We start from the raw sequence: 27,878 nt of genomic DNA on the forward strand, positions 1-27,878 counted from the left end.
GTGAATAGTGTAATATTCCTTCAGACAGTAGTATATAGTAGCAGTGTTCATGACTTTTAAAGAGGTGCTCTCACACACACAAACAAACACTCGCGAGATTTCTCCGGTCCACGCGGTTCAAAAATCAAACACACCCCTCAGGTTGAGCAACAGCAAGTCAGCTTTGACTATTATTAAGTTATGTAGCAACTACCGGCAAACCGTAAATATATTAAAATGGGTTAAAGAAAACATTTAATTAGATCCCGTCGTGTTGACCCCAATATAAACTACAACAGTGGCTTGTATGTATTTTAAATGTTTGCCATGTCTGCCAGAAAGGTAAGAAACCGCTAACACTTAGCTATCCTGTTAGCCTGTTTACACTTACTTTAAGCTACAGGCTAGTTAGCAGTTATCCAGCCCTGGCCACAGATAAAGTGTTTTAAGATAAGTGTTGCTCTGTTTCCGCAGCGTAAACGATACTCCAAGGATATAAAGTGTGTCTTCTTCCCGGATGATGTGGAGAATGGTTTCCGAAAAGCGGCACGGGAATCGTCGTCGCTTTCATGTGTGTCCTCTGCAAAGAGCTGGGAGAAGTGTGGAGACAGCTTTCTTGAGTCTCCAGGGATTAAGGTTGTGGTGGTTTTCTGAGGAGCATCACGACATGACTGAATGTTCATCACTTACATTACCCCCCCCCCCCCCCCCCCCTCACTCTTATTCATCATTACAGTGTTGACAGTGTCACTTCTTTTGTTGTTGCAGGACCTCAAGTCGTCAGGAAGAAAACTGTCTGTCTTTAGAAAGTTGACTCAGTCCACTACGGCAGGTAATTTGTTGTGTGGTTTAAATGTATTTATACATTAAGAGCTGTGCAGTAAATCAGTAAAAAAAAATCTTAAATGTTAACATACTTACATCATGGAGCAATTCGGGGTCAATTGATTTAGTTAGTGTGGATAGTATGTCATATATATTTCGACTTAACCATCGATTTCTTTTACTGCAAAAGTGGCATTTCTGTACTTCAGTTTTTCAAGGTTGTAAATGGTAAATGGACTTGAGCTTACATAGCGCTTTTCTAGTCTTCGGACTACTCAAAGCGCTTTTACACTGCATGTCACACCCACCCATTCACACACTGATGGTAGTGATGATCGCTATGTAGTATCATCCATCAGAAGTAACTAATGCCATTCATACACTGCCGCCGAAGCAGCGGGAGAGCAATTCGGGGTTAAGTGTCTTGCCCAAGGACACATCGGACATGTTGCCCAGCTGGGGATCGAACCCTCGACCTTCCGGTTGAGAGGCGGTGACTCTACCAACTGAGCGACAGCCGCCCGGCGTTGTCCTGGCCAAGACAGACATTTTACAACATAAACTACTAAATAAATAATAAAAATGAGGCAACAAAATAATGCATCACCATTTTAAAAGTGATTTAGAATTACATAAAATACAATGAATGAAACCAGCTCCTTTAAGGCTTTAAGTTATTTGTTGCTCTTTCCAACAAAGAGGAAATCCTTGCATGAAAGTTTGATCAGATATCTCCCTATTTAAACACACAATTCACAATTTTATACAATTTTATGAAGGAAACGATTTTCATATTTTCTTCATTTCTTAAGACTGTAATTCATTCCTATAAGAGACAGTTGAAAGAAAGGATTTGGGATTGAATATTGTGGCAGTATAGCCATTCAGCTCTATGGACGTGTTGGAAGATTTGAATTGTCAAAAATTAAAAGGTACGTCACCTTCTCTTGATAGCTCCTGTACTTCTGTGTTTTCCCAGTGCAGACCAGTGCTGATCACTGTAATGAGGATGCAGTGAACATTGCGTGGAGCTCCAGTGATTGTGAGCAGTCGGATAATGAGACCCATGAGCAACGCGTTACGAGACAAGCGAGACCCACAGCTCTCAGTCAGTCTTACACTAGAGCACTGCACACACTGAGAACTGAGAAAGGTAACCTAGCAAGTTAATTGATCAAGAAAGATATGCACATAATTCTGTGTTAAACTAGGAATGATGATCTTCAAAACGGATCCAGTATAGTTGTTGGTCTCCCCTTTTATTTCAGTCATTGTGCTAAGCAAAGCTAAATTGCTGCAGGCTGTGGCTTCATATTTACCCCCACAGAATGGGGCTTGTGGGGTGTGTCTATGTGTGTTAAAAAAGTTACTCGTTTTATCTTGATTTTTCTCATTTGTCATGAGCTTCCTCACAGCACAGCTATCTCTATTCACAGAGATCCTTGAAAAACTTGTTAGCAGTAAGCTTGTTAAACTTGAACGTCTTGTTTTTCTTTTTAAAATGAAGTTCATGTCTTTTCTTTCTGTAGATGACCTCCCTGTTATTGACACAGAGAGTGATCTGAATGAGTCTGAGGAAGATGATGAAAAGGACAGTGGGCAACAAATCTCTGACTGTGAGTCAGAGCCCTTTGATGTAAAAAACCCTGAAGATATACCGCTAAATAAACCTGAAAATGTGAGTGAACTATTCCTATCCTGGCATATTCTGTTGTTCAAGTTTTCCAAACACCTATGAGCATGTGGACTGAGAGTGAGTGAGTGAGTTAGTTTAGATTTTCTGATGTGGGGTAGTATGAGGTTGTATGCCAGTCAGCTTGGGTCCTATTTGGAAAAACCGGTTGGAGTTTCGACATGGACAGGGCCATTTGCACCACGTAATTTAGCTAATTTAACATTTCTGGCTCTGTAAGAGGGGGAGACGGAGATAAGTAGTTGCTCATTCAGTCATTCCTGTGAGGTCTGCTCACAAAGTGTCTACTCTAGTCATTTTGTGGACCGGATCAATTGTTGGTTAAGACAGCAACTGTAGGGGCGCTGATAGCCTAGCAGTTAGGTCACAACCCAGGTGTGGAAACTTTGGTCCTTCAAGCGGGTGTCCTGGGTTCGAGTCCGACCTGTGGCTCCTTTAGTGCGTCTCATTCTCCACTCTTTACCCCAATTATTTTCTTTATGTCATTGAGTGAACACTAGATGGGGCCACACATCCTCTTAAACTTTATGTGGCTGCTCGAGCCCAGAGTATGTTTCTAATTAGAAGTGTTCAGTTGACTGTCAATGAATGCAGATTCACTCGAAGTAGTGACTCAAGTGTTTGTACTTTTTCTCGAGTCCAGTGACTAACACTAGGTATAATTCTGTATGCTGTGTTTATCACATCTAAAGAGCTTCAGATTCAGTTTCTTACTCAAAATCAATTGACATGTCTAAGTATGTTGTTAAATAATAATGGCTTTTTCCTTATTAAGACTTAACTTGAGTGATATTTTGATTTAATAGTGCGATTAGCATTTATACCAGCAGGGGGAGTGTTGCAGTCTTCTTCTCATGTCCTGAAAGGGCCTCACAGGCTCAAACTAGTGTTCTAGTGTTCACTCATGTTCCAAAAAGCCAAAGTTCACAAGCTGAGGTAGCAATAAAACACTGAGTGAATGTGCTGCTAATTATTCACCAGTGCGAAGCAGTTCTTTAAATAGTTTGTAAAGTAGTCTCTCAAACTGAGATGTGTGAAGGATTAAACCTTTTACAGCAGTGTTATTTATGGAAGTAAAAACACTGTTGAGCTGTAGCACATGTTAAGGACATAAATGAAGTATTATTAACTCCTGGATCAGTTTCAAGCCAAAACGCCAAATATGTAATGATTTCTGCACCCTAGATGTAGAAGAAGATAGCCTCTAATGTGTTAAATAACAGTAAATGTAATGTTTTTGAGGTTATCGAAAGCAGCTTGGGCTCACTGTTTTCTTCTCTTTTTTTTAGCCAAAGCTAGGACTGGAACATATCATCATTTTCATAGATTAATTAGCATTTCATTTTCAAGACTAATCACTTCACTGCTTCGCGGTGAAAAATGTTTGGTTTAAAAGCACAAGATTAGATCTCTTGTTTTGTCAGTTCACGCCCCAGATATATTCAGTTAACAAGATTTAAAAAAAATGAAACAGGTAATTAGTATAGCTGAGTGAAAATGTCGTTTATGGAATGAGAATTCTTATTGCACTGTTAGCGAGTTTTAATAATACCTGACCAATCAATGAGTTAATGAATTTTCACAGCTCAAGACAACACTATTAATTGATAAAATGTTCAGTGTCAAATATTAGGATGCAAATAATAAAATGCAATAAGATGCATACACAACTAGGTTCACATGAATGCATTTATCTAAATAATAAACCGGTAGTTGTTATAGTTATAGCCAGACTTTTGTAGGCCGTGCCGTTCTATACACTGCGTAGACTTTGATTGCACTGTTGGTTTTAAGAGGTTGTTCAGACTCGGTGTTTGTTAAAGGTAGGGCTGGCATGGAGAGAATGTACAAGGAGTGGTGCTGAAGGTGTTGTGCTCAGGTTGAAGCGGCACACAATTCTTGATCGTTTTGCAGCACACTTAACGTGTTGTTGATCGGTTCGATATGGTAAAATTACTGAGGTGATGTGGCGTTATAGAAAGGGGATTATGCAAATATCCTTAAGCAGGATAGTGTTGGTTTATGTCAGTAATATCTGAATAATCTAGTTACTGTACAAAACTTTAAAACACTCGTTAAATTCATGTTTTTCTTAATCGAAATTCAAGGGAAACTTGTAACCAGTGTCTTCTTGTGAGACTGAACGCTGTATGTGGAGAGGAAGCCTGAAGACAGATTCTCATCTCTCCCGCAGACCCAGCTACTTCCTCTTGTCACACTTTATTTGCTGCTATCAGCTCTCTGGGGTCAAAGATCACCGAACAGGAGGCTTGTGGTCAGAGGCTTGCTAAAGACGCACTCTTCGGGGTCCTACTTTGTCAGTGACGGTTTTTCTAAAATGTATGCATGTGGTATTTTGTTTGTCAGTTTTTTTTCCCCCACTAGTCAGCATATTCAGTAATGGGAACAGCACTTGAATATCCTGAGTTTATTATAAAGTGATTTTTTTAGTATACAAGTAAGTTTTGATTGAATTAGAATAGCAGAATGTAACAGCCTAGTTTCTGTGCTGCCTGGAAAGCTTGCTAAACACACTGCCAGTTTTAAATCGAACCGGACCTGACAGGATACAGGGGAAGATATCCCAGTCCAAGTTAACGTTTATTACTCCAGATAAATGTTCATCTGAGTCACTTGATGTATGGCTGCCAGATTTCAGTATTATGGTACCAGTGCTTAAAGTGGACAGGCGGAGCTACATGGAGGACTTTGCATTTCAAGGCCAAAGAGGATGGCCTCTTACCAGATGAAGCTCTGTAACATCAAGGTCACCAACCTCCCACCACATCAGGGCTGAAGCTAGATCAGGGCCATGTCAACAGAGCAGGGCTATAAACATCATTTTACTACTGTTTGTTCAGGAAAACGTGTGAGTGGATGAGGCTGCAAAGAGCCATGTGTACTTACAATGCTTTCAGTGCAGGGTGAAAACATTTTTGAGCTGAAGCCAGGAACATAGTGTTCCTTATTCTCTGTAGCTGTTTAGAGTGTGACGTCTGCTGGCAGAGCGCCTAGCAGGGTCAAGTTGATTCAAATAAGAACGCACGTTGGCTGACAGAGCCTGGTATGTTGGTCATGTCTGCACATGACACGGACTCAGGTTACTTGTTGATTTTTTTCATGAGAGCTGAATCCCTCAGGTGAAGTGAGCAGTCAGACAGCAAAAAAAGAATTGTCTTACAATTTCTTGTGACATGGAATCAGTGTACCATATCAACTCAACATTATATGTTTATTTAATGTTATTTAAATGACTTCAGTTACTTGTTATTAATTGACTCTAAACTGAGACAATTTGATCATTTAACTGCCATCCGGGATAAAACTGAATTTTCTCTGTTGTTTCACAAAAATGAAAAAAAAAAAAAAAAAAAAACTGGGTCAATGAATAATTGTCAATATAATAAATGTAACTTTATCCCTAGATCAAAGAACTAGAGATCTCAGGCTACATGTCCGATGGCGAGGCTGCCAGCGGCACTGTGGGCTCCAGCAGACTGGACTCTGAGAGCTTTCTCCTCCAAACTGGTGAGAGCAGCAAAAGGTCAGTCAGTGACTGGATCAGAACTGCTCAGGTGATGCTGCAGACGCCTCCGAAACAGCTCAACAGGCAGTCCAAGACTCCTGAAGACTCCGCCAAAAAGAGAAGGAAATTTAAAAGGTTTGAATGTTCCAGTTGATTCACCATCCCTCTTATAATTTAAACACATTTTTATTAGGACATAAATCAAGACACTAATGTGGATAGTGGGGTGAAGCTGATCCCAAACGTACATTACTGTACGGATCAAGATCATTGCCTCACAAGTAGAAGCAAACAAAGTAAAACTTCATATTGCTTGTTGCCAGATGACAGTCAAACTCTGGCTGCGATGTTTCCACGGCAGAACTGATGATAAAAGGGACACCTGCTGTCATGATGTGGGTGCTAAATGTCGTTGCCATTTCCAAGGTCCCCAAATCTGACAGATGGCTATCTGTAGTCTTCAACAGCTTGATTTTTCTTTTTGCATCAGAAAATGTCTCTTTTGAGTGTGTATACAGTGTATACAGTGCATGTATGTGCCTACAGTATATATGTGTGTGTGTAGCAAGTCTCAAGTGATAAACGACTTTGCATATTCATTGGTTAAAGATATGCGAGTTTATCAAGTAGAATCATCTATTGTTCCTACAACCGTGCATGTATATGTGTGTTTGTTTCACAGTGGGGGTCTTGCTGAGAGGCTGAGTCGACTCGAGTGCAGACAGAGGTCAGCCGTAAGTTTCTGGAGGCACCAGTTCATCTCTGACACCTCAACAGCAACAGGTGATCCTCACAGTAAACCCACCGTATGAACCACAACACTCCTCTGTATTCACCTCTGAATCACTGTTTGTAATAAATGATGAACTTTGATTTGGGTGTGGGATGGAGACAGTGCCTTTGTTTTTTTTTTATTCATTTAGAGGCTGTGCAGAGGAAGTGCTGGCTGTAGGTTGAGCCCCTGAACTGTGAACTCAGTATGTAGGTGACAGGAAACTGCTTGCCTAGGTCTTATTTTCTTTTCCGTGGTGAACCAAACCACTAAGTTTTGTTGTTACGTATCTTCCTATAATAGGACACAACAGTGGCTTAAAATCGGCAGTTGATTGTGGAAAAAGAAAACACCCAACTGATATACTTAAGAGTTTGTGGCCAATCAATGGTTTGGTAAATGTGATATACTTTGTATAAACCGTATATAAACTTCTAATTCTGTCTTTGTTTTAGATTAAAACAAATTAGACAAAACATGTAATGAGCAATTGAATCTTGAAACTTTATAGGGTAAAGCTCATTTGTATGTGCCCAAAGTCTCTGGTGAATGATTATAATAACATCTCAGTTGCGACACACCTGTTTATCTCGGTTGTAGTAATTTTAGGCTGTGTGATGTAAGTGCACTTGCACGTGTAGGAGGCCTTGAATTATTTCCTGACATAAAGCTCTTCCTGATATTTATCAGATCATTATAGATCAAAAAGGAGGATTTCAGCTCTGCCTTGAATTTGTTCTGATGATTTTGTGATCTGTGACGTGAATGCACAGAGTGCCAACAAAACACTTAACTCTCATGTTTGGGCAAAATGCATGTTGTAACTCTGCAGCTCTCAAGCGATCCCTTTGAAATGATTTACTCATTTTTTTATTAAACTTTCCCCTCTGGCCACTTATAGAGTTCGCTAACGTGCACAAACACTGAAATGTACTGACTGTGTGTTCTCTCATGCTGCATTTTTATTTGTTTTGCATTTAACTGTACACCAAAACTGAACATGCAGCCAAGTTTCTCTTATTATCTGGGTTTGAGTCACAGCTTCAGGACATTGTTTTGATTTGCCCTCCGTAATTATTCATGATGACTTTGATGAATTGTTCAGGACAAAAGCGGAGTCAGCCCCATGGTGAAATTCCAAACATTTACACACTCACCCAGTGGGATTCACTGCATCTCATATCCAACACAGCCTGAGTCAGAAACTGTTACAGTTATGCAGTGCAAATTGTTCTCATGCTAAAACTGAAATACTCATATAACGCATAATAAGGCCCACAGAGAGCAAGAGTCCGTGAGAGCATCAGTACAATCTGTACGCACACACACACACAGTCACACACTGAAATGGACAAACACTTAACATCTGTGTTGTTGTTTTTGCTCTGCTCTCCAGTGGACAGGCCTGGCAAACTGGTGCTTGAGGTGCTGAAGGTTCAGGAGGAGTGTAGCATGCAACTGGCCCTGTGTGAGCACCAGCAGCCCCCCGGAGAGGGCCACCAGCATAGTGACCCGGTCCCTGAGGAGAGGGCTTGTATGCTGGTGCTGTTCAACAGAGAGACTGCAGCCCAGCTGAATCCTTCACCCAGAGATGTCATCCACATATACCCACCATGGTGAGAGCATGCAATGCACCAAATGTGTTTTCTTCAATGTTTCCTCACCTGAATGTGTTGCCGTCACCGTGCACACTTGCATACATACAAACGTTGACAACGTTTTCACAGTCACCCCCTTAAGATCTCAGTTTAACACTTAAACATACAAGTATGATTTTTTTGACATCACATCAGAACGTGAGACCAAAGTTGTGAAACAGAAACTTCAAGCCTCTATTGCACACACAAAGAAACTGGACCTGAAAGTGACACACAAGCCATGTTATGTGCCGCATGTCTTAAAAAAATGTCATCTTCTTTGATTTAGATGTATGTACTACAGTGCATTTAGTACAATTAATATGTGCCAACAACTATAATAATCTGTCAATTGATCCTTTGATGATAAGTTAGATTATGCATAGATATGTTTCAAAAGAAAACATGTTACCTATCTAAAAAGAGTACATGTAAAAAAAAATGTTTGCTCATGTTTTCTTAGTCAGTCCTTTTCTTTTATTTCTCTGTATTTATTGGTGTGGTGAATTATATTTCCAAAAGCAAACAAAGCCACACGTAAAAGACTCACAGGAATTTAATCAGTGCAACACTGGATCTCTACATGCAAAACAAAGAGTATCAGGGTCTTAAAAATGAATGCTGAGGAGGCAAACTGGAAGACAAAATACTAGAGTTAGAAATATACATTAAACATAAAAACATGGTGACGTAAAATGATTTCTGTATTTTTAAATGAATGACTCTACGATTAGTTATTAAATACAAAAAGCTTCTCAGCTCAAAAAAAATAAGGAGCAAAGTCCCAGATGTGAGGAACACATACAGGGCAGGGAGGATGGGAGGTGGGAGCATGTGTGTGCTTTCTGGGATTGTTTTGGAGTCAGAGCAAGGCAGCAGTTGACTCCAGCTGTTGGGAGTTTGGGTTGAGTATGCTCTGGAATATCCAAGCTGGCGGAAGAGCAGGGGCCTCCTCAGCGCTCCGACGTCACAAACAGCTCCAGGGAATGCTTCACATTCCTCTTACTGGCAGTAGTTAGGTCATTTCCAGCAAGCCGGGGGAAAAAACAGAGTGAGATTATTTTCTGGAGCATTTGGGAGCAGAGAGAGGAGGGAGCCAAAGGGCTGAGATTGAAAACACATGGCGGGTTTGAGAGTATCTCTGGCTTTAGCACCTCAACAACGTCCCTGTTGTATTGTGTTCCTGAATTCACAAGATAGAGTAGAGCTCTCAGCAAACACACCCCTTCACTATTTCGAAGAATTATTTTTCATCTGCACAGGCATCAATAAATAAACTGTGTTATTGAGTAACTTCGAGCACTTACAGCATTTGTTCTACAATTTAGATCAATCATATTGTTACTCAATAAAAAGTCACAGAATCCAAAACAAAAGTCCTGACAAGTTTAATTTCCCCGAAGCAAAGGACACAGCAAAGAGTGGAAAAACACAGACATTTAGAGAATCATTACCGTATCATAAAATTCCTCTCATCTATCAGTTTCCGGTGTGACCCCTGAAGGGTTAACCTCCTCCATAATTCCGGCAGTGAGTAGGTCGGCTCCTCCCACCTCCCACGCCGCACTGTGAGTGGGCCGAGGCCTGTGCGGAAATACCTGCAGGGATGATTCACCCATGAGCTGTGACGGCAGCAGCCCGAGCCACTCCTTAACCCGGCTACCTGTCTGATGATGAAAGCGGCCTACTCACCTGTACACAATAGGGTCACACTTCCTGTACGGCTCATGTACAGTACGTTCTGCTCTGCTAACATAAGAGTCAGGCTCATTGATTACTGATCTCTGTTCTGATCTTTGACTGATTAAAAAGTGCGATCAGGCTTAATCATAACATGTGTGCCTTTTTTTCAAGTCAGTGTTATGTGGGGTTAATAAGACAGAATGGATAAAGCACTCGCACTCTCTATTGGTACCTCTTACTGTATTCATGCTTTTTCACTTTACTTCATAAAATAAATAACTACCATACAGTAAATACTACAACAGTATACAGTAAATACAATGAGAAAAAAAATACAAAGCACAATATTCTATTAAAAGCATTTCATCCAAAATACTGACGTAAAGGTAAAAAGTATAGACAACAGAAAGTGTTCTAAGTTGAGTACTCATGCAGAGATGTCCCTCTGTCAGTGTTTAATGTAGAAATCCGAATTAGACAAACATGTACGATCATCTAGTGCATGTCTAGAAGATTTAGTTTCATGGCAGGTGTGAGCACAAAAAAAGTAGAGTTAAATAAATCAAATAAAATAATAAATAAACAAAGAATGTTGCTATAAAAATGTCATTTGTTTCCTTTGAAATCAATGCATTACCATTTTAACAATAAAAATGGGAGCTTATAGTTTTTGTCTTATTCATCCCTCTAGGTTATCTATTGTATGAAGTTTCATCCTGTTAAATGAACCTATCAAAAGTGAAATCTTGATCTGAAAATGAGTTAATAATTAAAGCTTTAATGTCACTGTGGCCTGTAGAGGAGCAGAAAGTACAGTAATTCACTCTGAAATGTTGATCAGTAGAAGGATTAAAGTGGCTTGAAAAGGAAATACTCAAATAAATACCTCAAATGAAGAGGCACTGGTTTAGCTCAGTGGTTTCATTGTACAAAGGCTATTGCCCTGGAAGCGAAGGACCGGGTTTTGACACCCACCCTCAGCCAATTACCACAACTAATCACCCGCAATCTCATCCCTGTTTCCAACTCTTTCCACTTTCCAATCCTATCAATGAAAGCATGAAAAGCCCAGCAAATAATCTTTAATTTTTAAAAAAAAAAACTCAAAAAGCGCTTCCATACAATACACGACTTGATGCAATGTACTGATGACACTTTCCACAACTGACTTTATTAAATGTCCTTTGTAACATACAATTAGTAGTTATACGTTCATAAAAATATATGTTGCATCCTCGTCGAAATGCCCAACCTTTAAGAACTTTTCAAAGTGTATGGAGTGAATGTTCTTGGAAAATGTCTGGGCTTATTGATGGTCCCTACGACAGTGAATCAAATCTTCTTTGATTGACTGGATGAGTCATGTAAGTGTCTGCAGCAGCATGGTAAAGCATACAGTGCGTGAGTACAATTAAACACAGCCCGAGACAATCACCCTGCAATAAACAATGAAGCAATAAACACTGTCATTTTAAAGATAACCTCATGACATTTTTATTTGGACTGTCCTGGATGTTGATTGACTCTTCTGGGTGTGTGTATTGTGTCAAATCCACTTTTAGTTATTACCCTTATATTATCTATCAATAAATGACAGTTATCTAGAATGTTCTTTGTTTGATCTGTAGGACAAAGTTTTCGCAGTAACCCATTAAAGTCAATGAGTGAAGACTTAATATTCACAACTGCCAATAAAACTCAATCATTCAAAAGTTCAGCCTCCAAAATGACTCAAGCATTCAATGAACACCCAAAAAAATGTCCGAAGGTTGCAATAGACTCCATTGTGTTATAGCTACGGGTACCTAAACATAGCATTGATTACAAGTGACTAGATTTGTAAAAAGTTGTATTCTTCCTGTTATCGTAGCACATGCAAACAAGGTTTTTCCCCACTTGATGTGTGTGTTTGATTTCTCAGGTTGAATTATCACCTGACGTCTCAGACGAGTATTGACACGCTCAGCAGTTCCAGTCACAGAGTGCTCTTGGCTCTGAGTCAGTGATGATAAGTAATCATCACACTTTTATCCGTGTCTGTTGTGGATAGTATTAAGCCGTAATTCAAATTTACCACAAACAAGCTGCCTTACAATTACCTGGTTATTATTCAGGTTTTTCTGTTCTCAGGCTCAGCTCCCTTGAGGTGTGTGTCATGTTCCTGAATGTGGAAAAAGAAACATTGACACTTCTTCCGCCCTAGCTTGCCAAGTGGTATCGTTGCCAAAAAAGACAACTGTATAGATTTCTGTTTAGCCTTCATTCAAATCCCAAATGTCAGTCAATGTTGTCAATTAGATATTATAATGATTCTGTGGACTATCATATGAACTTAGATGATATCACAAAGTCAACCAAGATATGATTTTCATGCTATTCAATTCAGTCGCCTACACACAACGTGAAATAATATATGTTCATCTAAGTTGCTCAGGACGTGATAAAAACATTGACACAGATTAGACATTAACATTTTAAAGTAAAGTTCTGTCATGGAGGATATGTCTTCACTTTGCATCTTGTATATTACATCAACGATCATTTAATTGATCTATTAATCTTTACACTCCTAGAACCAACGCTAAGACTGCAAATTAGAACTAGAGATCCTGACCTCAGTGTCATTATGAGGGCAGGTCAAATGTGTTTCATGAATGAAAGCCAACCTAATGTTACTTTGATCGCTTTGAAAGTTTTGAAGCACTCTCCATTCACTAAATGTCTCTCTTAGGTTTTTTTCCACAATTGTACAATTCACTTAGCAGACGCTTTTATCCAAAGCGACGTACATCAGAGAGTAAGTACAACACAAGCAAGGATCTAGAAAAAAGGGAACAATGTCAGTAAGAGCAAACGATCAGCTTTGAGTCCGATTGGACACACAGGTGCTGACAGGAAGTGACCAGAGGCAAAGCACAACAGTGACGGCAGTTCTTGAGAGCTCTAATCAGTATAGAAACCATCTTATAAGTTTGTATTTTAGATAAAGCTCAGTTTTCTCTTTCTTTCCTCCATCAACAGGGCTTTTTTTTCCCTGTTCCTGGTGACAGGCAGAATTGAACCTGAAAAGTAATTCTTCAATGGAAACAATCTAAACCTAGATGCTGTCATTTTTCTATACCCTTAACATAATGAAATGAAGAATCAAAAAGGTGTTTATTCCTCTTTTGTAGCTGAATCTCTTTAGAATCTCCCTCGTGGTAGAAACAGACCAGTGACCTCTAAACCAATAGGGTAACTGGTAAAAATGAAATACTGGTTCAAGGTTACTCCAGGCAACTCCACAAATACTTTATGATTTTGTGTTTTTGTGTTTTTTTCTCGTTAGCGGTCTCTCAGCCTGTTTGATCGATACAGACGTTGAAGTGTTTTTCCACACATGATGTCACCTTTGGAAAGTGTTTTAATTGAGCTGTGCAGCGCTGTGTGGTCTTGTCTTTTAAGAACCACAGTAACATGGAAAATATACTTGTTACCTCAGTAAAAGATATCAAATGCATTGGTTGTGTATTTTCAGCTTAACACACGCAACAAGCTCGTACCCCGAGCTGGGTTTGAACAGAGACCTGTGGAGGTGTTTGGTACCTTATCTGAGATTGACATTCAAACTGTCTGGAGTTCTCGCCCCCTTATGTTTGTGCAATAATCTATTTTCAATGTGCCGTATAATGTGAAATGTTGCTTTCTTTAACCTGATTGCAAAACAAAAATGTCTTTCATTGCCTAACACCCTTACACATGTTTCACTTTTGATCAGTTCACAAACTCAGCTATTTGCATCATGCAATAAGAGAGTGTCGAGTTTACGTATAATATTTTGTTAATGGCAGTGAGCTGCTCTACTCTTAATCTAAAACTTTGTGAACATTATGTCTTTGCAGGCAAAGTCTCTCTATAGACGGATTCAGCTGTGATATTATTCTAAACACACACTTCAGCCAGAAAGTCTTCTCTGCATCCAAACTAGGAAACATGTCCTCTCCAGGAAGCCTGCTCTCAGCCCGAAGGTGCAGTCCGTATCCTCTGTGTAAAACCTTTGGACTCCTGGAGATGGGCAGGACCTCAGAGGAGAATAATGCTAAGCAGGTTAGCACGCTTTAATATCATTAGAGTCAAGTGCATTACATGTATCTAGAATTATAAATTAAATAGCACTTTAAGATTATATTAGATGTTATACTAGCCGTTTTAAACCCCTCAGTTTTATGACAGAAAATAAGTTGAACATAAACACTCAGAACAGATAGAGTATGTTGTGTTGGCCTTTAACCATGACGTTTTACTCATGCTAATGTTGAATAATCCTACAAGGAGGTTTGTATCAAAATGAATTTAATAAGGAATGTATACTATTAGAGTCATTTTCATGAATCTGTAGTAAAACACAGGTCAACTATTCAAACAAGACTTTATTTCCCTCAGGGATTGACAGTTTCTATTTACTCTATTTTTGTAGAGAAAAATAAAAAGTCTCATTGGACTGTTCAACCCAAAGCGGTCACTGACAGGTTGTCTGATTTAGGAGTGTGATATCAGTGGGGTTAGTTTATGTCTTTCCTTGATGTCCTAAATTTGAAGTTCAATTTGCTTTGAGTCAATACCAATGAATTATCCAAGAAGCACATCTGACAGGTATTTAGTAACTTCAGCTTCAGCCGTGCCCATATTTCTTCTTTTTGATTATTCTCTCTCTCTTTTTTTTCTTCTTCTTTCAGGACTTTTTACTAGACAACGGAAGTAATTTGGATATTTCACCTTGGCTTTGTAAAAATGTATAGTAGAATTATCATCGAATTAAAATAACATTTTACAAGAGCAGCTCCGTTATGAATTGTACACACAACAGCCACACAAACCTAAGCTCTTTGAGAAGAAAGGAGTCTACCCGAACAGTTTGTCTCTAAATCAAAATAGAGCTCAGAACTGCAGCTCAAAATGATCTTTATGAACAACCTTTCTTAGTTTCTTTGTTTATGTTTCAATTGTTTGGTGTAGTAGCTAGTTTTTGCCATCACTATTTTCCAAATCCAAGTTTAATGTAGAAATCAGAAATGCTTAATTAATCCCAGAGGGAAATTTGGTCTAATGAAACCAGAAACAGTTCATGTTTAAGATGCCAACACTACATTTAAAAAAAAAAAAAAAAAATCCCATTACCAGAATATTACTTTCTAAAACTCTTGCAGATGAATATTCTTCTAGTTAACTCATTGATAAATTGGATAATCGTTAAACCTCTTTGGTGAAATGCATCATTTCATTGAGTAAAGTCTTCTTGATTCTGTTTCCGACATTCAGGTTTCTACCTCTGATGCTCTGTGTGGCTTCGGGGGCTCAGGAGTTTTGACGAGACACTGCCTTTCTCTCCTGGAAGCAATTGAGGGGCTGGGTCAGGCCGGCTCTGTGGGGCAGGACGTGGAGGTGGTGGTCCAGAGAATTTATTCTACCCCCGTGCCAGACTCCTCCATCCTGAAGCCCAGAGTTCCCTTCAGGTCGTCCTCAGCTGCTCCCTCTTCAGAAAAAGGCAAAACGAGGTACTGTTGGACCAGCTGATAAAAGCCTTCAGTTTGTCATTTGATGCCAGAAGAGTCTTTGGGGGGATAAAAATCACATTTTATCTGCTGTTTGTGCGTCTCTCCCACAGTATGAATTGCTCTTTTTGTGAAAATTGCATGCTGGTCTGAGGCCTTGCATGCTCCCCCTCCGTGGTACAATGTGTCTCAGTGGTCGAGCTATTGTTCACAACGCAGCAGGCCCCACAAAGTGCTCATACTGTCTCCAGCCATATGGCATTGTTTGACAAAGGACACAAACATTTCTAATTGAATCCAGCTCCTCTGTGTGTGATTCTGGCCAATTCTCTGGAAAGACAACATGAGGTTTTGAGAATGTTTTGCACCAGCAACCCAGAGATGAATTAGTGTCCCCTCGTAATCCACTGTGTAGAAGAGGTTTGCCTCTTCTTTCATTACCTTAAAGCAGTGGTTCCCAAACCCTTTTCTGCTGGGCCCCCCCTTTTGGCTGTATTCTGTGTTGATTGAGTTAACTGCAGAAAACCCTCTCACATAGGTAGGCTGTGGCAAAAGAAAGGAGAGTGGCTCTCTCTATTAACCACTGCTGTACAGGTGAAGCTGTGGGCGAGATACGACCGGTCATATTTTTAGTCTTTGTTTTAGTCTTTGTGATGTCTGGTCAATCAATCAATCAGTCCATCTTTATTTGTATACTCATTGCTATATTACAAAGACCCAGCGTTAATCCATCATGAGTGTAGCACTTTAGCAACATCTTAGCAAAAGTTACGGTGGCAAGAAAAGAGACAGAAATGTTGGGAAAATTCAGTGTCATGACAAAAAGCCATCTACCGAGATTGCGTCGGGCGTGAAAGGGGAGATGGGATAAGATGCAGGAAGAGGGATAGGGGAACAAGGGGGGGGGGGGGGGGGGCTTGTAGATTCATTGTCAGCCTTACATTTATCTGGAAGTCCTCTCTCAAAATTTGTCATGCTTTGCTGATAGTGCAAAACAGTGTGCATTGTTTTTTTGTTTTTTTTTATGCCTAGCAACGCCCTTCCCATTGTAGTAACCTTGAAACCCCCTTGGACACGAGCCCCACATGGGAATTATGACCAGTCATATTTTTTTTGTCTTTGTTTTAGTAGTTGTGATGTCTGGTATAGATTCATTGTCAGCCTTGCTGTACATTTACCGGTACCTGTTTTGGAATAACTGCTTTAAAGAAACTGACGGTCTGTTTAACTAGGGTGTCAAAATCTAGAGCATGTCAGTCTTAACTTAAAGATAAAAATGCAGTAATAAGGTCAGGTTTGTTTTGGTATTGGTTTCTTCGGGACATTGCATTAATATTCACTGGAACAGAACACATTTGTTGGTTCTGAAATGAAAAGGCTATTCTGTTCTATTTGAAGAATAAATGTCCATTTCTTTGTCATACATTAGAGTAAACTATGTTTCATATTGTTTTTGTAGAGATAGAAACATTGATTCCCCCATCAACAAAACTACAGCAATAGTTAACGTCTTGTTAAAAGACTCTGTTTGAGCTGTTTAAAACTTCCTGTGTTATTGAAAGGACTCGGAGGTTTAGTCAAGTGGTCTTGTTTTTGTTAATGACTCATTGAATGTTCTACTTGAAGCAAATCCAGCGAATATGACCTGTGGTTCCCTGGCCCTCTGCAGGCATGTTGTTTTTGTCCTTTGCTGAGTAATAAAAGAAAAGCATGGGTTTCTGCGAGTCAAGCGGCGATGGAGGGGTACTCTGTGGTGGAGAGAGGAGAGCCCCGGTCAGCTGACTAAACCGACTAAATGAGCATCGTTGTAATATGACACTCACTCCTGCCATGCTGCTTTCGGTGCTGGTAAACAAACGCCGCCCTCTGACCGGAAACTCGCCTACTTTTTCTTCCGTTTCAAACTAAACCAGATTAAACAGGTTTGTTTTTTAGTGAAGGACCACAGGCAGGGCAGGGTTTAAGAGGTTATCTCAAGGACTTGAGTTCAAAACATCAGAGTGACCCCACATGTGTATTTTGACAGATCTAAACTGGGCGTTGTTTTATTTTTTTAATCTCTAATTTTGTATGATTTACCAGCCTTTCTCTACATTTTATTTTATATATCAACACGTTTTTTTAAATATGGTGCTTAAATGACTTATGTGCCTTACACACTTAACAGTTTGAATGTTTTTTATGAGTTGGTTTGGTCTGAATATCTGAGCAGAAATAACAACATTCAGCACATTGTGTTGTTATAGTACTTTTCCAGGATGCATGTCTGCTCTGTGGAGAGGAGAGGGTAGTTTACTTGGCAGCTCGCTGGCCCCATTCTGTATAAAGACAAGGACAGTGTGTACCTCTAATGTTGTGTCCCCACTCCCCAGCCTCTATGACTCACTCCCCTGGTCAGCGTGCTTATTTGATCCTTTTGTTGTTTAGCCACTGCGTTAACACACACAGGGGAGAGAGACGCCAGCATGATATTTATGCCTGAAGAAGATGTTAAATTCCCGTAAATCCACAATAGAATAAACAAGAAGATTAACTGCTTGCAGGAAGTAAGGAGAGTTGTGTTTTTTTCTCTGCGGAGAGGGAACACAATGTGCTGCAGGGATCCTGTTACAACCATGTTTATCACTCTGCGCGCACTGATTGGTGGACAACACATAGTAAGGAGTCCTGCCTGTCCACCCCCAACCAATGAGGCCTCTCTGCTGTATTCTTAATGTGTGGGTCACTTACTCCCTGCGTTGCCAAGAAATGTGCGTGGGCTTGCATGTGCACACGGTGTGCGCGTGCGTTCGTGTGTGTGTGTGTGTGTGTGTTTGCACAGGCTCAGCGGATCGTAGTTCCTGGAAGAAAACCTGAGTTGCTCAGAATTTTGTGGTGGTTCACAAAAACAAATTCCTCCAAACTGTCTGTGACTGAAACTGGCCAATAGCAGAGGATTTTTTGGGGAGTGAGGGGTCACTTTTTGAGGAAGTAGGGACTTAAACTGCTAAAAGAAGGAACTGGATTTTTAATTTTTTTTTTTTTTTTTTTTTTGGGGGGGGGAGTGGAGGGGAGGGGGGGGTGTTGTTATCAAGATGGTACCACCACAAGTCTGATCTTGTTTTTATTGTCTATCTGTCAAAAAGTCATACCAGATTTCTCACTATAATTCTTTCAAGTTCAGACAAGCTTCACTAAAAGAGAAAGTGTTTTTAAATTCTCACCAAACACAACTTAGGCAGCTGTATTCTTGCTGTAGGCAAAGTCGTGTGTTGACTGATTGACTGGTTTAGGACAGTTTCATAAGAATGGCTGTAGTATACTTCTTTCACATTAAGGATTAAATACAAAATACAGTGTATTTAATTTAGTTTATTATTTAGCAGATAAAATGTGTGATTTATTTAATGGACTAGATCTAGAACTAGATCTTTACGCTCATTTTCTTCTGTAGTCCACCCAACATGCCCAAGTTACAAATAGAAAAGTAAATCAGTTGTAGAAAATGAAAGATGTGCATACGATAACATTTAAAAAACTAGAAAAAAAAATCAACAAAGCAAACTACATTAACAACCATCCTGAAGCAACCAACAGGCAAAACATAGAATTAAGATGCTATATCGTTCTAATTATTAACAATATACAGTCAAATATTTTCATTAAAATGTCCAAAAAGACAATATATATATGTCCAAGACTACATAGCATATGCACAATGATGTGTAAGATATTAAAAAGGGAAATTTGTCAGATATTCTGATTTGTAAGTATTTAGTGGAATAAATGACAACGACTGTATTATCATTAATATTCTTGCTTCATACACTTCGACTCCAAAGAAGTTATTAAGCCGAATAAGAGTTTCCACCACAACACATCAGTCAAAAATGTAAAAAAAGATGTTATAAAGTAGCACCTTCATGACTCCTTTTATTTAAGAGGGGTTTATTTTAGGACATCTGTCTATCACTCCCCTTAAGTAAGCATCATTATTTCTTCTTGGAAGTATCTGAGCCTGTCCCCCTTTCAGGAATGAGATTCTTCCTGAGGCATTTTCTTTTCTGACTTGGACAAACAAAGAGTCCTGAGTTGATAAAAACCATCCGTGTTTCAGGTTTGCTCACTTTGCTTGACATCTTGAACTCGTACGCTTGTGTTTACAGATCTATAAACGAAAAATCTACAGAAACCAGTCGAGCATGTTCAAAATGTGTTGTTGTTGTAATGAGGTGTCAAGGTCTGATTTTAGATTTGGAAGAAAGCGGAGAACTGAGAATAATCTTGGTTAAAAGTTTGACCTGTGCCATAAAAAGTCATTTCAGGAATGTTATTTGGACATCTATTTCCAGGTCTCCCAGAACAAACACAGACAGACACAGTGTTTACCAACAGAGGACATTTATAGGCCCAATCAGGTGGTGGCAAACAGTCTCAAAACTTTCCCAATGTCTGGGATATGCGCATGCATGCACATGCATGATGGGCACGCTGACAATCCTCCTCCCTACTCCTTTTTTTTTTTTTACTTCATATCTCGCCTCCTCTTCTTTCCTGGCCGTTGCTTGTCTAACCATGGGATATGAACTGTACTGTTTACTCTCAGGGCTGGTGCAGGGCCGTGTCTGGGCTTGACTGGCTCAGATACTGGATCCTGTAGCATTTCCAGCTCCGAGCTTGCTGGGAGTAGCAGAGAGCAGGACTACACAGCAGTTCACTCCCTCACAACTTTGTAGGCTAAAGGTCTTCTCTGTCAGCAGCAGCCTGTCAAACCGGCCACCAGCAGTATCACTTCTAAATGTCAGTGCTAAGTTCTTCACTGTGTACATTAGTGTGTCTCTGGGAGCAGTTATTGATCAATTGTATAACTTAGTTTTTGAATATTTGAATTAAAAAAAGCTTGTAGTCCAGCCATTTTGAATGTATTATTGTTGATGTGTATTGTTAATTGTCTAGTTACTCTTGCACATCCAGCTGCAACAGAGTACTAAACAAACCAAGACAAAGTCATACAGAGGAGAGTGTTGCAGGTTCTGAGAATCCTGATGAATTCACTCAAACATCCATCTCAGCTAGCTCGTTTCTTTTGAAAGACTACTTAGCTGCTATAAAACTTTAGACCACCTATCATTTTTTTTTAAAGATTTCTTTTTTGGCTTTTTGTGCCTTTTTTAATGGAGAGATAGGATAGTGGATAGAGTTGGAAATCAGGGAGAGAGAGAGTGGGGAACGACATGCGGGAAAAGGAGCCGCAGGTGGGATTCAAACCTGGGCTGTCCGCTTGGAGGGCCACAGCCTCTTTTGCACATAGATGTGCCTAAACATGCACAGGATACATGAAAAACACACAATATGGGACCTTTTTAAAAGTCACAGGAAAAGAAGTTGTCGCTTGCAAATAATAATAATTTATTGTTCTAGTGACATGAGAACCGCAAATATTGAGTGTGTCCGTCATTAAGGTCAGTAGTGTGACTGTGCATGTGTGGGGTGTTGTGAAGCAAACTGTAACAATGTCTGAAATGTGGAGGATGTGAGTCCATGTGGCATGAGAGAGAGAGAGAGAGAGATCCACCCCTGGGGCTGGGCTTTAATTCCCTGAGAGCAACAGGCCCAGGTGCTCTACATTGGACCAGCCAAATCCTCTAGGAACAGGGAGACAGAACCGATTAGTAATAGCCTGTTTATACACTAAGGCAGTGACTGTCACATGTATTTTTATGGGATGTGGAACAGAATATGTTTGTGAGGGCCTGAGATGGTTTCAGCTCACTCAAAGTGTTTGACTTAGTAAATACAACGCTGTGCACAGCTAAAGATGACCCTTACAGTGTTGTTCTTTTAACAGGAGGTGAATAATGGAGTAACTAAGATATCTTTATGATATATTAAGAAAACACCTGATACTATGAATTTATTTGCTTGCTATTACCACTTGCTCTCACTACCACTGTGGCTTACAGTCCAGTCTCTGTTTATGTGATATGGCAGGTTCATTACTTATTGGATACACTTTTAAAAAAAAAAGACGAGTGATCAAAAATAATGAATATAACAATAAATAACTAAAAACATAAAGACATGTAGACAAGATTTACATTTGGAGAGTGCAGCCTTTTAATTCACTTTACCATGATTAAAATGTTAGCTTCAAATCAGCCTGATTTGGTTTCTGCATATGATCTGATGTTGTTATTTGTTTCTCCTCAGGCTCTGTGTGCTTGTCCAAGACAGCTTCGGGATGTTTAGCGAGATCCAGCTCCACCTCCTGCCCTGCAAGGAAGACCTCCACCAGTACATCCACATGTGGCAGGGGAGGACCTGTGTGCTGAAAGGCATTAAAGTGGTGCAGCGGGTCACTCGAGAAAGGTGAGACCTGCACAGTCGTCCTCCATCCCTCTAAGCCTTTGTAGCTTTTCACCTGTATTTCAGTTCACAGCCATGGCCGCGTTTGTTTTTCCATTTTATTTTGCCCATCGCATACAGTACAACAAGTTTCAGGTTACATAATTTACATATTAAGCAATACTACAGGTCTGTTGGGCAGTGGGCCCACAAGAGAATAAACCTTCATAGAGGCAAATAAGGTGGTTCAAACACACTTCAGTAAGGTTATCTTTCCTTTTAGCCCCGGGTGAATTCAGGTGATAGATGGGTGCTGATATGAAATGCTGGTGCTGAAGAGGCACAGGGCCTCAAGCTGAATCATCCAGCATATGTGGAATGATGGCTTTAGTGCCTAATGTGTGGATCTCCAGTTTCGCAAACCACAACAAATTACCCGTTTTTATCCTTGAGTGTCCTTTTCAAACATCAACACACACACTGACAATACAATGTGATTTTAATGTGAGCTGATACGAACTTGATTATGCTGCTCAGCCAGCAATGCAACAGTGTTTACATGTAAGGTGATACCAAAGTGAACACTCGGTGTCCCTCGTGAGTTTCCATAGTCAGGATCCCAGATTAGAAGCAGTTAGATGAACTGACATGGGAACGTTTAGAGACGGGGTTGGGGGGTATGTTTACATCTCTGGTGTTTTCAATGCCACCACAGCCTATAATGTCAAAGGAGGTTGTCTGCGGTCACACTGTGATGCGCTGTCTTCAGTGCTTGCACATGGGCTGTCATATGTGCTCATGTGGGAAAACATGTGGGTCCAGCTGGTGTAAATAAGGCATTCATTTTTAGCCACTCAGTTTCTTAGAGTTAGTAAATATTGGACATTTTATCACACCATTAAAAACCTTAGCCACTGATACCTTAGTGATTTGAGTGGTTAGCGTTATTTGAATGGTTAATATAGAATACAAAAAGGCAACTGTTAGCTTAGCTTAGCATGATGACTGAAAGTAACGGAAAGAGATACCATGGCTCCGTCCAAAGTGGACAAAACATACATTTAAGCTTACTGATTAACCTGCTTTTAAAAAACACTCCATGGAGTCAAACAGTTTGACAATCACTAGTTTAACCTCAGGTTGTCATTTTCACGACTTTGTTTGACACAGCGTAAACTAGCTGGATGTTGTATGTTAATACATATTTAAAGGTGCTGGTGGGTGGATTGAAACATTTTATGAGCCAGTTGTTCCCCCCTGATTACGGTCAAGCTACATTTTGCACAACTTGAACTTTTTACTTAGCGTACACATGCTAGCTGGTGTCAGTCTTCTCTTTTTTCACAAAGTGTTTATCTCAGTGTTTAACAATAACAGTGTAGTTTATGAGAGAAGATGGGTTTTAAAACTAATAATCAAAGACCACTCTGCCACAGTTATGATTAGTGTCCAATCAATATTGTCCTTATTGTAAGCGCTGCAGCTCTTTAAAGAAAGAGACATTTGACAATTGCTTTCTAAATGTACTGCTGTTTAGTAGCCTTTATTTTTTCATTCTTCTTCTGTGTTTATTGTTCAAATAAAAAAAACCAATACAGGTTCTTTTGTTAGTATGAACCTGCTTGGCAATAAACCCGATTCTGGTACTGATTCTGATCTTTTAAAGCATAAAAAGTTTCACTAACATTTGCACTTATGTTGAGGCTCAGTGTCACACTAGGTTGAATGGGTCCTGTTTTGTCGTTACTCACCCTCGAGTAGGCGTCACTGGACTTGAACGGGCTGCAGAACCAGTTCCACACAAAGAAACCCTGTGATTACAGGCTGACTAACAGGTTGTTAACCAGTGACTGATATGGCAGCAAACATGGATGAACGAGTACCACTGACCGCGCCCCCCCCCCCCCCCACCCCCCACCCCACCCCCCCTTAACTCAACAAGTACTTCTTAGAAAAGAGACATGAGACCAGCACGTCTCCTCCTGCTGGAATTACTGCTTGTGACTTCCAGTACCAAAAGCAAATCATGTATGATCTGATTTAAATCTTTCGCCCTGAGATTAAGAAAGTGATAAAAGAAGTTAAGTATCATTTTATAAACATGCTCGATCAAATCCCTTGTAATTGGCCTTTTAAACCTTGTTATTTTAGCTCCACAATGAGATTTTGTTTTACAAAGGGTGTGAGCACTGTTCCCACCCACAACCGTCGGTGTCCCAGAACCCGCTTGTAAAAACAGTTTTTGTGTATATCTGCTCTGCCAGCCCGAGCATGCTGTCTGTTAATACTTAGTGACAAAGATTACATTTGAAAATTCATCTTCGAATGGAAGTGAAACTGGCTCTCAGAGCTTTCCCTCAGAGTCCCTTATTCATAAGTTTCTCCTCCTATCTTCTCACCCTCTGCAGTGACTCCTCTTTACTCTTTTTTTTTTTTTTTGTGTCTCACTTCAGGCGCTCAAGGCTTTTCAGCTTGATAGACAGCATGTGGTCCCCAGTGATGCCCCTTAAAGATCATGGAAACACCCCCAGTACGTCCACTGTAAGTCCTTACTTGGTTTGGGATATATATATATATATTGTTATTTTAATTATATAATAAGTTATGAAGCTGCAACTTATGATTATGTTATTTTTAAGTGAATCTTCAGAAAATTGTCCTTATTGATTTGTTGTCAGAAAATTTGAAAAAAAAATGCCCTTGATGATTTCCTGAAACCCCTCATGAATAATGACATCAGATCGCTTGCCTTTCCAAGGAAAATCCCCAGAGCCTCATTCAGAAGTCATTCAGATTTATAATCACATGAAAGAATGAAAAGCAACAAATCCCTCCTTTTTTAACTTGAATACCTTTAATTCTCGCCTCTACTGAGATTACAACGGAAATGTCCACCCGCTAAACAAACTACAATCTGAGGTGAATGTGAAACCAGTTATGCTAACATGCAGAACACTGTGATTGTCCCGAGAGGCGCAACACGCTGCAAAATACAACAACGATCACAAAGATAGAAGTCCTTTAAATGTAGGAAACACGTTCAACCCGTTTTACAACTGAGAATCTTGAAAAGAAATAAAACGTGCAAAACTGACAAATTCACTAAGTTGACCACAAAATTTAGCAGAATACACTGTGCTGCAAAAACAGAAAACACATTCAACGCAGGAACACATGGGTTTGTCTTTTTTTCTTTTTTTCTTGTAAAAATATGGTGAGAAAAATGGCAATGTGGGGCACATGGGCTCTTGAGAATACAACTCAGTTGAAATATGTCTAAATAAATAGTTCTGGGGAAAACTGGGTGTTGACAAGCTGCCATTATTGCGTTGGTGTCTCCGTACAACATCTGTGAGTCGGATTTCAAGCTGTACTGAGCAGTGAACAATTTTCTACTTTTTACATAATGTGCTTAAAAACATGATGAAGAAGAACCTGTGGAGTGCTCAGCTGCTTTTACAGTTGTGACAAACTGGGGGGGGGGCTTCACTATGAGCCCCCCTTGTTTGAGATCAGACCCTTGACATAGACAGAATTAAGATTTTCTATAGACTATAATAGTATAACTATTGGTCGATTAATTAAATGATGTCTAAATTAAAGTTCCTGTACCAGCCATGATACCATGTAATAGCTATCAACCAGTAGCATTAGCATAAAAAAAAGAAAGAAAATATGTGCTTGCTGAATATCTAGTGAAACGTAATTCACATTGCAACTAGTGTTTGATGACAACATGCAGCTGTTAATTGATTTTTACTAACTAGCTAGTTGAGATGTTCAATTACACAGCACTTCATTACAAACATGTAGCGGATGGTCAAGTTTGATCTCTATGTCTCCAAACCATGTCTTATATTTCTAATTGAATCAAGTTAAGATGGCCTGATTAAGGTACCTTCATCAGCAGCTGTCAGCTGTTTTTAACCCAACTAGCTATGCTGCTGTAACAGCCAGCAGGACTGTAGGCAGCAGGAGATGCTGAAATGCCCCCACTTTTATGGCGGCTATCACAAAATGGTGGTGCCCACAAAAACCATCAGATTCATTGTATTTTCCTCTAACAGGCAGATTTAATCCACACATCTTGTCTTTATAGGAATGTAAGCCCGCAGGTTCAGCTCCCAGTTTCTGCTACCTGCTGTCTGGAGAGGAGAGCTCAGTTGAACCCTCTGAAGAGCAGAATGTGTCCCCGCTTTACCTTCCCAGCACATGTCAAACACTGCAAGACATACTGCAGGTCAACAGTTTCTCTCTTTTTGTTGTAATTTGCAGCAGATCTTGATAACTTATCTTGAGTAGATTTATCTCAAAGCTGTTTTTTTTTTCTTTTCAGAGCAAGAATAAAACCTGTCGCTGCAGTTTTGTTGCAACTGTCATATACAAGAGAATAAAAGAGGTACTTCTCTCTCTTTTTTATTTTAGGGGAAATACTGATTTATTATGAGTACAGTCTTAATTACATAATAAAATATGTCCTGTAGAGCTTCCTAGTCATCTTTCTCAGATCATTTGAACCAACTAACAGATAAGATTGAGCTCTGACGCAGAGAGCGGCTTTCATATCGCCGTGTGTATGACAATCTGGGCTTAAGAGTTCTTTAGCATTGGTTGATGGGACCTTTAAACTTTGACCACGGTGAGATAGCAGCTCTCAACAGAGTGATGGACTTTGCCACATGCTCACACCACCTCTCCATGTTGTTGTACTAGTAACCAGCATAGTGTGTAGCACTAGCTTGTTTAATGAATAATCTAAAACCAAAAGTCCTGTCCATGGTTCTTTGACACATAATTTTGTCCTTTGTGCGGTTTTCTTCTAAGCTGTTTGTTTCTAGGTTATTCTATGTGACATGTTCTCATTATCCTCCTCTTTGTGTGCTTTTCTGTTTCTGGAGCAGAGCTGTGATGTAGGCCACGGTGAGGTTTGGTTGGTGCTGACAGACCCCAGTCTTCAGGAGGAGCAGCCCGAGAGGCCGTGCAGGCGAACAGTGGCCCTGTGTGTGAGCGCTTCTTGTGTGCTCACTTCCTCTGTCGTCAAAGCCCTTAGTTCCCCCGGCGCCTGTCGCATGTCATTTAGAGATGCCATCAAAGAACATGGTAGAGTTTTATTCACACCTGAAATACCATCCGACACTTGTCTTATCTGGGGGTCTTATCCCATTCTTTGTGTACACGTCACTTTAACAATGGTGGAAAGAAGTTAGTCCAAGCTGAAGTACTTGAGTATTCACATATTTTTACTACTTTATAGATGTACTTAAATAGAGGAAAATATTAGACTTTCTATTCCACTTATTTATGTGACAACTGTTCTTACCAAATACTCTAAAAGTGCCAATACACAAATGTTAATTCAAGTCATGCATTTCTAATTGTACCTCAGTAAAAGCAGTTTCAAAGTGTAACAGTAGGCGTACAAATAACTGCCCCTAACTGATTTTCTTTTTAATGCATCAAATTATTAGATTGTTAAAGCTGCATATGTTTGCAATGGTTCAATGAAGGAGGGTATGATCATAAAAGCAGTACCTAGACAACAATGTGAAAACAATGTAACAATATCTCAAAGAGATGCTCATACTCATGACAGAAGGTAAACAACCTCTCAACACCACCGGCAGGTCGGCATAGTTCCAACTAGCTGGTTAACATTGTGGAGATTAAAAGCCAGATGGTTCACTCAGAAGCAGGATGTTGTTGCTCTCCAGCTAGTGTAATTAAGTATCCGTTTGCTAATAAGTTGCTACAACAAAGTCAAAGGTACAAATATGTCAAATTGTTATGGTTGATTCAGTACAGATCTGTGGATAAGCAGCACTCTACAGTTGTAGCAGCTTTGTTGTTCAGTCCTTTTAGTGTAATGCTGTCTAGTCCTGTGGTTCCCAACCTATGGTGTTTATGTTTG

At 39.8% G+C, this 27,878-nt stretch overlaps 1 protein-coding gene and 1 long non-coding RNA gene across 2 annotated transcripts in view; one reads left to right on the forward strand and one right to left on the reverse strand.

Annotated features, from left to right (window-relative positions):
- Positions 1-112: 112 nt before the first annotated feature.
- The window catches only part of spidr (scaffold protein involved in DNA repair), a 31,748-nt gene continuing 3,982 nt past the window's right edge, over positions 113-27,878 (forward strand). Inside the window, exons 1-15 of the mRNA XM_020652211.3 lie at positions 113-321; positions 454-615; positions 748-811; positions 1,784-1,957; positions 2,334-2,482; positions 5,923-6,158; positions 6,706-6,806; positions 8,192-8,411; positions 13,997-14,201; positions 15,414-15,649; positions 21,836-21,994; positions 24,424-24,511; positions 26,070-26,210; positions 26,307-26,369; positions 26,872-27,070. Coding sequence (XP_020507867.2) covers positions 298-321; positions 454-615; positions 748-811; positions 1,784-1,957; positions 2,334-2,482; positions 5,923-6,158; positions 6,706-6,806; positions 8,192-8,411; positions 13,997-14,201; positions 15,414-15,649; positions 21,836-21,994; positions 24,424-24,511; positions 26,070-26,210; positions 26,307-26,369; positions 26,872-27,070 — 2,221 coding nt within the window. The 5' untranslated portion in view covers positions 113-297. The remainder of the gene's footprint in view (positions 322-453; positions 616-747; positions 812-1,783; positions 1,958-2,333; positions 2,483-5,922; positions 6,159-6,705; positions 6,807-8,191; positions 8,412-13,996; positions 14,202-15,413; positions 15,650-21,835; positions 21,995-24,423; positions 24,512-26,069; positions 26,211-26,306; positions 26,370-26,871; positions 27,071-27,878) is intronic.
- LOC136179069 (uncharacterized) lies at positions 21,048-23,812 on the reverse strand. The gene is made up of 3 exons (XR_010666348.1): positions 23,722-23,812; positions 21,757-21,953; positions 21,048-21,270 (listed from the first exon to the last, which is right to left on the reverse strand). It is a non-coding gene; the product is annotated as an uncharacterized lncRNA (long non-coding RNA).

The sequence above is a fragment of the Labrus bergylta genome, chromosome 4 (assembly GCF_963930695.1).
Source record: "Labrus bergylta chromosome 4, fLabBer1.1, whole genome shotgun sequence".
NCBI classification, from domain to species: domain Eukaryota; kingdom Metazoa; phylum Chordata; class Actinopteri; order Labriformes; family Labridae; genus Labrus; species Labrus bergylta.